This window comes from Lactuca sativa, chromosome 9 (assembly GCF_002870075.4).
Source record: "Lactuca sativa cultivar Salinas chromosome 9, Lsat_Salinas_v11, whole genome shotgun sequence".
Taxonomy (NCBI): domain Eukaryota; kingdom Viridiplantae; phylum Streptophyta; class Magnoliopsida; order Asterales; family Asteraceae; genus Lactuca; species Lactuca sativa.
The window spans coordinates 122889752-122901567 of record NC_056631.2 but is presented as its reverse complement, the minus strand read 5'-3'; the positions used below and the strand labels follow the sequence as shown (position 1 = coordinate 122901567).

At 34.3% G+C, this 11816-nt stretch overlaps 1 protein-coding gene across 1 annotated transcript; it reads left to right on the top strand.

Annotated features, from left to right (window-relative positions):
* The first annotated feature begins 747 nt into the window (after window positions 1–747).
* On the top strand, window positions 748–1620 carry LOC111905651 (uncharacterized). The gene has a single exon (XM_023901342.1). The coding sequence runs from the start codon at window positions 748–750 to the stop codon at window positions 1618–1620; it is 873 nt and encodes a 290-aa protein (XP_023757110.1).
* Window positions 1621–11816: the final 10196 nt, after the last annotated feature.

Here is an 11816-nt window from a genome sequence, read left to right as displayed (position 1 = left end):
GAAGGAGCCGGCGCGGTAGCGGCACGTCATACACACACTCTTCGGTTTCCGCATTTATGAGATTTACTGGGATTGTACTCTGATATTTGATGGGATGTACGGTTTGGCTTTTGAGAACATGGTTGCAATGTGTTATGGTGTGAACAAACAATGTTTCTTTTTATTTAGACAATGTTTTTATTTATTAATGTTTTCTAAAGTAATATCAAACAAAAAAAAAATTTGGGTCGTTACAACTTGATACTTTATGAGATTGAAAATTTTTTACTCCAAAACAATTCAAGCCTCAAAGATTTTGATGGAATGCCTTACCCTGATCATGAGTCTGTATCTTATTCAAATAATCGATTGATTTCTGAGGAGCTAGATTTTGACAGGACAACTCAAGCAAGAGTTTTATCATCTACTTTGTTCATTAACAGATGAACAAAGAGGTGTTTTCGACGATATTATCACAAATGTTAAACAAAAGATAGGAGGCATCTTTTTTGTTTATGGTTATGGAGGTAAAGGGAAAACATCTCTCTGGAAAACATTACCCGTCGCTTTAAGATCAGAGGGTGAAATCTTGTTAAGTGTTGCTTCAAGTTGTATTGTTTCCTTATTATTGACAGGAGGTAGGACAGCACACTCTCGGTTTATAATCCCTTTAAATCTTACCGATGATTTGTTTTGTTCTATAACTTCGGAAAGTGACGTTGCTGAATTGTTAAAAAAACACCATTGATTATGTGGGACGAGGCACCCATGATTCACAAGCATGCCTTTGAAGCTTTGGATAGATCTTTGAAGGATATATTGGGTTGTCATCTTCGTAACAACACAAAATTGCCACTTGGAGGAAAAGCAATTGTTTTTGGAGGTGATTTCAAACGAATTCTACATGTTGTTCCTAATGGAAGTAGACAAGACATCGTCAATGCTACAATAAGTTCCTCCTATAATTGGTCAAATTTCAAGGTCTTAATATTAACAAAAAAAATGAGGTTAAGTCTTCAAACATCTAATATTGAAGAAACAACCACATTTGCAAACTGGATTTTGAACATAGGTGAAGGAAAGGTTGGTGGTTTAAACGATGGCGAGGCAATTATTGATATACCAGATGATATTCTCATTACAGATTCATCGGATCCTATTGGTTCATTAATTACATTTGTCTATCCTTCTATTGTTGAAAATGCCAATAATCCGATGTCTTTTCAAGAAAGAGCAATCCTTGCATCGAAAAATGAAGTTGTTCAAGAAATAAATAATCGTTTGTTATCATTATTTCTTGGAGATAAAAAAGAATACTTAAGTTCAGATAGTCTTTGTCATTCAGATTTTGTACACGATGACTTTGACGAATCTTTATACTCTCCTGATGTTCTAAATGGACTTAGACCTTCATGTATGCCAATTCATAAATTGGTAATAAAAGTTGGTGTTCCGGTTATGTTATTGAAGAATATTGACCAGAAACACGGTTTGTGTAATGGAACAAGGCTGCGAGTTATAGCATTGGGTAAGCGTGTTACAGAACCAGAGATAATTTATGGAAGTCATATAGGAAAACATACGTTTATTCCAAACATGTCACTAACCCTGTCGGATAAAAAGATTCCTTTCACCTTTTAGAGAAGACAGTTTCCACTTGCTGTATGCTTTGCGATGACAATAAACAAAAGTCAAACACAGTCGTTATCAAATGTTGGTTTGTTTTTTAGACAACCAGTGTTTACTCATGGACAGTTATATGTTGCATTGTCTAGAGTTAAAAGCAAAGACGGATTGAAAATATTAATTTTAGACAATGAAGGTAACCTTACCAATAAGACATCTAATGTTGTCTTCAAAGAAATATTTGGAAATCTGTGATTTCTAGCAATTATTTAGAATATTTCATTAATGATTTTTTTTTTGTGTATTTTGGGTTCAGTTACATTTATTTATTTATTTTTTGTTGGAAATTTGGGTTCAATTATATAATTACACAATAAAGTCTTTACTTATAAGTATTGTATTAGTTTAATAGTTGGTTGGTGTTCAAAATTATATATATATATATATATATATATATATATATATATATATATATATATATATATATATATATATATATATATATATATATATATATATATATATCGGAATCAATCACGCATCCGTGTACCCACGTACGTGTGGCAAAACATATATTTTCAAACATAATTAATGCGTAATGGGTTTTTCTTGAGCTCTTTGGCAAAACATATTAGTGTTCGTATGACGCATGCCAGCATGCAGTCACGGACTCACGGTCTCATGGTTGTAATTGTGCAAAAACCGATATTTGGTTCTAATATTTTCTTTTATTGTTCAACTAGCCATGGAATGCGGTTTTAATTCTAGTTTTGGAGTAATCTTTTGTTGGTGGTGTAATGGCTTTATTTACTTGTTAAATTAAAGTTAAATAGCTTATGTGGTTTTGCTTTAATTCTTTTTTATCTAGTACCGCATCTATAACTATCAACTTTAATCATCAAATCTTTTTTTTTTTCTGTTCTTTACTAAAAATGGGTAAATCTAACGATTTGCTTTTTTAACTAACTGTAGTCAAGTTGCATACAATGACTTATATGAGAATAAAGAAGCCACTTTACTCCTTATCCAATACAGATAGCATTATCTTTGTGTTATAAACTTTTTATTAGGTTCTTTAATTTCTCAGGTGTCCCTTCACAAGTCGATTTTTTTTAACCTCTGGTTATCCAACATGTTAGTCTTCCCGTCATGATGTTGGTTTGGTTTTTCTTTTTGAAACAAATTATAGGAGAGTTGTGTGGAATTAATTGGTAACCACATGGCTATCACTAAAAGTAAGAGATGAAAAGCTGAGGTGAAAGTGATTTAGAGGAACCTTGTGTACGTTCAGAAGAGATGGACGTTGCAGCTGCTAATACTCGGCTTCTTTATAGAACATGCCACATGATGCATGTGTGCATGATCTTTTGAGTGCATGTACAAGAAAGTTTTTCATGTATGGATAGACAGATAACTAGAAGCTTGCTTTTTCACTTTTTGAGGTTGATACATTGTATACGCCATATGCATGAATAGCAAAAATGAAGGGCCTTTTCGTGCGCATACTTGGGGACCTGAGCGAATGGAGAACGCATGGGTATTTTTTTTTTTTAAGGGAATTTAAAATAATACTAAACTACTCCTTAATTCCACTTATGTCTACAACCAGACTTGAACCCTTAATTTTAAGGAATGGAGCAACACCCGCCAAGTTAGAAACCATTTGGTTCATGGCCACCTTAAGTGAAGGCGAGTCTTAAGACCTACCTTTCTTTTAATTATAATACAAGATATATATGAAAAAAAAAAGAGAAATACCTTATTATTCCAAAATCATTGAAATCAACAAATAAAATCGAGTTTTATATACTCTAAACAAAAGCAACAAGTTTTAACACCTGAATTCAGAAAGTAAAATCAAATGGAACATAACCGGAATACTAATCATGATCAGAAAAGCAAACCAAGTGATTCCCGACATGAATCTGCTCTTGAATCCTTCATATATTCGTTCCATATCAGCTTAACGGCCCTTCGGCAGCCTTTTAGACCCTCAAAACGGCTACATGGGGGTTTATAATCGTAGGAATCGATATAGGGTTGATGATATATCATTAGGGGTAATTTCAGCCCTATTTACGGGTTTCAGCGTCACTACGACATGGAGAAATAGCTGCCACACCGTTGGAGTTGTTTTCTACGCGTCCACAAAATGTTTCTGAATTGTCACACCGTGGAAATGCGTTGCCACATCGTGGTCAATGAAAATCAGCATTTTCACAAAACATGAAAGTTGTCTAAAATGGTGTCTAACTTTCAGAACATTTTGAATCTCGTCAATCGGAGTTATGAGTCATGAGATATGATCAAAACATTGACGAGGGGTCAAGCTGTCCAACAACATCTTTTTTCCGTCTTTTTAGCTCATTTCTCATCCTTTTGCATTCTAGCTCCCATTTCAACTATAATTGAACATTTCAAAGCATATTAAGTATCTTATATCTTAAAATATAACATTTTTACTCAAATACATTAGGATAATGGCATAACATATATAGTTAAATATGACCATATCAATCAGTAAAATGCAAGCACTACTAGAAAACATCCCTTTAATGACACACCAAACAATGACATGCACTGATTTACGATACACATTTTTTGTGTGTCCTAAAAATAATGTTATGTTTCCTAAATTTGAAGGATAGAGGACACACATTTTTTGCGTTCCCTAAAATTAATGTCCAACAAAAAAAAAATACAAACACGGAGGGCGCTTATTTAAAATGCATGTCCTCTAGATATGTCACTTTATATTTTTTTACTCAAACACGCGTTTTTAAAGTGGAAAAATGAAATCATTTGAAATTCTGAAATTTTGAAGTACCCCGCTTCTACAATCTCTCCTCTGTATATCTACCTTCATTCACTCCTTCATTTTCTATGTAAACCTAAGCCATCGCCACCACCATTAAACCTTAAAAACTCAATCCACACTTAACGCTTCTTTGATTCTCTCCTCTTCGACTCTCTAATCTCTGATTGCAGTTTGAAAACATCTATTAACCTTCCCACATCGATTAGAAACCCAAAAATTAGAAAACAACACATTGCCGAGAATGTTGGTGCCGGTGCTCTCGTGTACCTTGTCACTGATTTATAACTCGTCCGACCCTTTACTTTTAGGAAACCCACCAGAACCCTAAGTCTTGCTTTTTACACTTTCACATCCTTCCTTCCCTAGTTGTCTGTTATTCCAAATCCTCATTTCTTTTCTCTATAATGAGCGCGCCTCCATCGCATCGCCATGCTCATCGTTGTCTTAGGCCCTTACGCCTCCATCTTGGTCTCTGTGCTCATCATATCATTAGGCATGCCACATCTTCTCATCATTCTCCTCATTGACCTTGTGCAGGTAATATCATCAGTACTCCCTTATTGGTCATTGTTGTTCTCATTCCCCTCTCTTGTTATTTGTCTGATTCCATCTCGATATCAATTTACTAATCCGCATCTTTAATTTCATCAAAGATTCTTCAAGTCGTCTGTGCAACTAGGTATGACCCTTTACCTTTTTTGCTCAATTTTCTCTTCTACTCTGTATAATTCAATAGATTTTCACTTCAGAACATAAATAATTGAATTTATGTAGGGGTTGAGGTTTTGATACTACCCAATTGACTCAAAGGAGTCTTTTTTCTGTTAATGGAGTCTTCTTCCGACTTCTTTTCTTTGTTTTATGTTCTTCTATTCTTTCGTATTTCTCTTGGTTTAGGTTTGTATTGGATTGCTCTGCTTCAACTTATCCTCTTTTGGGTTTTATGCTCCGTCTTTATCTCTTTCTTTTCTTTGCGTTTTTCTTTGATTTAAGGTTATGAGGTTCTATAAAATATTTGAATTGTTGTATATTATCATATCTGGATAATTTTTTGGTAATTTAGCCAAATCAAACCTCCTCACTCAGATCATGATTATATCAAATATTTGGTGGGTTAATTTATCAAGAAATTATTATGATTAATTTATGCTGTTTTTTGTGATGTAGAATTCGTCACCCGGAGGTTGGATGAATACAATTTTATGTAAAGAAAGCATAATTACTCCATATACATCTTCTCCCAGAGAATTAGATTCTTCATTGTTGGAGATCAAATTGAGGATGCAAAAACGTACATCTTTTTACTTTCTCCATATCTCTCAGATCAATGTTTATGTTTTATGTTGCTTTGTTAGTAAACATTAGTATATGTTGGCTTCAGATATGTTAGATTGATGTTTTATAATGACTAAATTTCTTAATTTTTAGGTTAATCTTTTATGATTTTTATGTGTCACTTGATTCCAAATGCAAACTCACATGATTGTGTCAGGTTTGTTAAAAATTGCTTTTTCGGTGCGCCTGTATCCGACTATTGGACAATCCCTATCAACAAGTTACAAGAATTCCTCTCTGTATAAGAGTACGAGGTTAGAGCTATTGGAAACTTTTGGAGGAATAAGGGATGTATCGGGGTGGAAGGGTAATTTGGGAAATCAGGTTATTGTTGATCTAAAAATGTGTTCTTTTCTTGAAGAGTATAAATCGGGTAAGGGTAGGAGGTAAGAGCTATCGGATATTTTTGGACATATTGTTGAGTTCAGGCAAGTTCTAATTCCCTTTTTCTTTTTTTCCTTTTTTTTATTTTTCTAAATTAGTTATTGTTTCTTTTTGCATTAAGTCGATTAACTTAGTTGAGCTATGATCATTGTCCACTTTCTCTTTTACTCTCTCATTGCTCTTCATGTGGCATATTGTAATAACAGAGCATGCCCATGTAAAACTATTGCCTAAAAAGAAATATGTTAAACACCATCATTACCACCCTGTAAAAAGATATAAATGCCCTCCTTAACCTTAAAATTTATATATCATACCTGTAAATCTCTATAAATGCATGGTGATCAGTTTATTGGTAGGATTATAGATGAGCCGCTACTACCCTATAATGGTGATAATGGGCAATGGTATTTAGATGATATGCTTAATGAGGGTATATAAGTAAATTCTCTTGGATTTTTGGCTTCCCAATTTCTAGGTTTTGCAGCTGAAAGTCTTGCGGAGGTTTATTATGCTAATGGGTGTGACTTGAATTTGACAATTGAGATCCTAACTCAACTTGAGGTATTTTTTTTGTTTGTTTTTTTACATTATTTACTCTAAATAAGAAACTATGTTTGTTTATATTTATACAACACTTAGGGCTATTTCTTTTCTTTCCTCAATAAGTGTTGTATGTGTAAAGTGTTTTTGGTTTTGATTTGATTGTAGCTTGATTGTCCTCCAAATCATTACTAGAATCCTCATCATCACTTTCTTTCTGTTTTGTAAATTAAATAAGCATATACGCACAATTAAATTATAAAAAGAAGAAGCAAAACATTAAAAATAAAAACAATAATGAAGGTTTTAAAAATAATAAAATTGCAAAGAGAAACTTTATACCATCTTTGTAACATCCATAAATTTTACGCCAAATTTAAACTTTTTCAATCATAAATAAAAACGAAATAGCATTGTTTACAAAATGTTTTCAAATCATTTTCCATCAGAGTGTCCCAAAAAAATCATAACATAAGGATGAGGAGCGGTACAGTCACGCCTTCGCATTTCCATGATCTCCTGAAGTACCTGAAACAATAAACTGAAAAGTGTAAGCCCGAGGGCTTAGTGAGCTACCCCCAAAATACCAATGCCACACTGACAATACCATATTAGTAATCAATCAATCAACATGCATACTGGGCCATCGGCCTGACTGGACCGCCCTACCGAGCCTACAGTCTGCCCGAATCTATCCAGAGCATTCGGCATGACGGGTCCGTCATGTGGGCCTACAGTCTCCCCGGACCGCTCATAGGGTATAAAGGCCTTCAGCACAAAGCATGACCACCTCAACCCAACCACAAGCAAGTAACCATGTGCGCATACTATCATATACATGCATATACAAACATCAAACATATCTGTCAGACTCATCATAAATCATAGAATTCTCATGTAACTAGAGTATCGACCTAACAAGTCAATAACATGCCAATCCCTACGGATCGTAAGAGCATAACATACTGTCTATCCTGATTCCGATCTAACAGATCATAACCACATGTAGCATACCATAACATTAACAACTAAAGAGTCGGCCTTGGTGCCGTAGACCCTATCGATATAGTGAGGATAACTCACCTCCTATATGTCGACTCGAAAGGCAAACTCCAACTCTCGGATCACTTGACACAAGCTCCACCACCTATCGTCATAGTACAACATACTCGTTAGTCCTTAATCTTATAAGGTACTCTATTACCCACTAGTAAATCCCTGGTCAATGTCAAAGTCCTCAGTCAAGGTCAACATTCCATGTTGACCTTAACTCCCTGAGTACCCTTGGCTACTCGCCGAGCACCCTGAAGTACATTCCAGCTCGCCGAGTTCCTTTGATTCTCGATCAAACTCTAAGGCCACCCGTCGAGTTCCCTCCTTGCAACTCGACAGATGCGCACTCATGCATATCTAAGAGAAAACTCATCTGACTCGATGAGCTGTTCTTCAACTCGTCGAGTTTATGGAAATCTTCATCAGACTCGCCGAGTTGTTCATCCAACTCGTCAAGTTCACGGCCATCTTCATTTGACTCGCCGAGTCCATTCAGTCCTTTTTCTCCATACAGACATATTTTAAGCCATGCAACGGCACCAACTCATAGAATCAAGCTTCTAGGGGATGCTTATCACATAAAGTTGCAAACGTTTACGTGCATGCATGACTATAAAGGCTCTAAATGTCTATTCTAAGCTCTTAATGGAACTTCATGCTCAAGAGGGACCTTAATCACAACCAAGACTGTGACTTTATGCTTCTAGAATCCAAGGAGGGTCCAGATCTGAAGTTACAACTTTAGATCTAGCCCATAGCTCATCATACCAACTTGAAAATCCATAAAAAAAAACCCTAGAAACTCAACAAAAGGGAAAAAGGGAAGTAAGAATGGCACTTTGATACCTCCAAAGGATGCTAGCTGAGGTAAATCCTGCTTCCCACTCCTTCCTTGCTTCAATTCCCTTTGCACTTTTAGCTTTCTTCCTCCAAGATCCTCTCTTCCAAGCTTCAAACACCACACCAAGGCACACACACACACACACAAATTAGGGTTTTAAGGGGCTCTCAAAGACTGTAAAGAGGCCAAAGGAGGCTAAGGCTCCTTTAAATAGAGGTGCAAACCCCGAGATTTAGGGTTTCCACTGCCAGCTCCTACTCGCCGAGTCCCAACATGGACTCGTCGAGTAGGTTACTTAGAACACGATCTCATCCAGTTGCTACTCGATGAGTAGGTCAACCAACTCGTCGAGTAGAGCCTAACCCAATAATTCTTATTTAAGCAATACCTGATAAATCTCTTAGAGTATCTTGAATACCAGATGTAAATGTATTTTTTGGTGTAGCCCAATCAACAGCAATTGGTCTTTTAGTGAAATTTTTACCATTAAACTTTTCGACTGCCTAAATAAACGTAATTACAAAAAGGTTATGAAAATTTCAAGTTAAAAAAATAATAATAAAAAAAGTTGTGTGACTTATATATCATTATCCATATATTTTCTACATCCTGCTTGTAGGTGAATTGACAAATGCAAATCCCTTCGATGACCTGGAAAAAAGATATATTTAATGTAATGGAAAAGTAAATTACAAATTTAGTCCCTGTGCTTTACTCAAAATCACAAGTTTTGTCAAACTTTTGAAGTGTTCCCGAAACTGTCCCTAAATTTGGTATTTACAATTACTTGAGTTTCTGCTAATGCAATACGTACAGCTACACCAGAGGCTTCACGGTCAAGTAGTTCACTTTTACTTGTACTAAATTCCCAAGAAATGTTGAGAAAAAGAAAGAATAAGTATATATTAAATTCAATATGTTTCTTTTAGTTTCAAGATTTATCATTATAGTGAGTATCACATTGGTGCACAAGTAATCTATATATCTATGATGTTTTTGTTTCAACTTTCAAGGGTATTTTAGACATTTAACTATTTTTGTATGTAGGTTGTGACATAGGACAAAACTTACATTAGTGTTTTTTTACTTAACATAATATTGTTTTTCGTATTATGAATATTACACTATTTTGTTAACTGGATTGATTTATGTAGCTAACTAAAACATTATACACATTTTTTTCTCTAGTCGGGGTAGCAAAGTTCATTACACATATGATGATATTGACAAAGTCTGTGAAGAATGGTTGACTTTTGTTACAGGCTTCATTTATCGTGATATTTTGTATCTACAAACGAAATCACAATGAAGGTTAGGTAGCATCATCTTTTGACATATGTACAATGTTTTTGTTAACTGTACATGTGAAGTGTTAGGTAACATCCTCTTTTGACATGTAGTATACATACAATGTTTTTGATAACTAGTTTGACATTTAGAGGAAATTGAATGTTTCGTATTATATTTGTTTTTGTATTATGTGTAAATTCACATCGTTAATGCGTATTGTGATTTGGTTGTTGAAGTTTATGACACACAAAATGAGTGTCGTATTCATTTATGGCAGGGGATTTAATGATACACATTTCTTGTTGTAAATGCACGTCGTAAGGTTACGACATTCCAATGTGTGTCGTCTTTTTTTTTTTTTTTTTTTTTTTTTTTTTTTTTTTTTTATGACAGGGCCTTCCTTGACAAACAATATGTGTCGTACATGTGTGTCGTAAGTTTACGACACGCAAAAGTGTGTCGTCTTTCTTTATGACAGGGTCTTCATTGATACACATTTGCGTGTCATTTGTGTCTTTTACGACACGCAATGTGTGTCATTACAGGGTATTTTTCGAGTAGTGAAGGATCGTTTATGTAACTTACGGCAAAGGTGCAAGATAGCAAACTAAATAAACTGGGGTGCATCATAACAAAACCCATATAAGGACCATAAGGGTTAAGCTCAACAAAATTCAGGGACCATCTATGAAAGTGAACCAAAAAGTGTATAACACTCAGGGACCAAAACAGATAATGAGGTAAACATCTGTATTCAAAACGTGAAGACATATATCACTATTCATAATTATTTTGTAATTTAAAAATGTATAAAAATATATAATTGGAGGTGATCCGAAGCTTCACTCCTAGATGTTTTTTTAAAGCCAAAAACAAATGCATTTTAGCAAAAGTTACAAAGTTCAAAGACAAGGAGGTGACAGTGGCATCTTCCAAAGTTATAGGGACCATTTCTATAAGTTTACGATAAGAAACAGACCTTTCTATAATGTATGAAACGTAAGGACCATATTTGTGAATTTCATATTAAAGTAAGGACCATACATGTAAACATTTAAAATCACTTTTTAAAAATGTATATAAATATATAATAGGAGTTAATCTTCACCATGATACGTTTCTTTTAAAAAAAGTGTACTTTAGCAAAACTTACAAAGTTCAAAGCCAAGGGGATGATAGTGGAATTGTAGAAGGTTACATGAACCATTTCTATAAGTTACAATTAGACAAAGACCATTTTTATAAGTTTACAATTAGATAGGGACCTTTTTGTAATGAATGAAACATAGGGACCATATTTGTAAATTTTGTATTAAAGTAGGGACATTCATATAAACATTGAAAAACACTTGGCAACAAATGAATGGTAACATTACTATTAATATGTATATAAATATATAATCGGAGGTGATTTCGGGCTTTATCCCAAGATGTTTAAAAAAAAAAATCAAAAATCAATGCATTTTGCAAAACTTACAAAGTTCAAATCTGAGGGTGGTAGTGGCATTATACAAAGTTATATGGATTATCTCTATAAGTTTACAAGTAGACAGGGTCCAATTCTATAAGGTAACAACAATTAGATAGGTACATTTCTATAATGCATGTAACATAGGTCCCATATTTGTAACTTTTGCATGAAAGTAAGGACCATTCATGTGAACATTTAATAACATTTGTCACGAAATAAATGATGAAGTTACTATATATATACTAGTGATGCTTTACGGGTTGTGCTGAGCACAGCCTACAAAGGGTAATTTGGAAGAATGTTGTAGTTAGATGGATTTTTAAAGTACAATGTCTTAATAAGCAAAATAACCGAAGCTGAATGTTTTGAGGGAAAAAATCAAACTATGATGCTATAATTGAATGGTTTTACAAATTCAAAATAGATCACTACCAAATTTCTTATGGCCCCAAACTAGCTAAGATAAACAATTCCAG

Coding starts and splice junctions, on each gene's coding strand:
- LOC111905651 (XM_023901342.1), top strand. CDS start 748: ATGATTCACAAGCATGCCTTTGAAGCTTTGGATAGATCTTTGAAGGAT.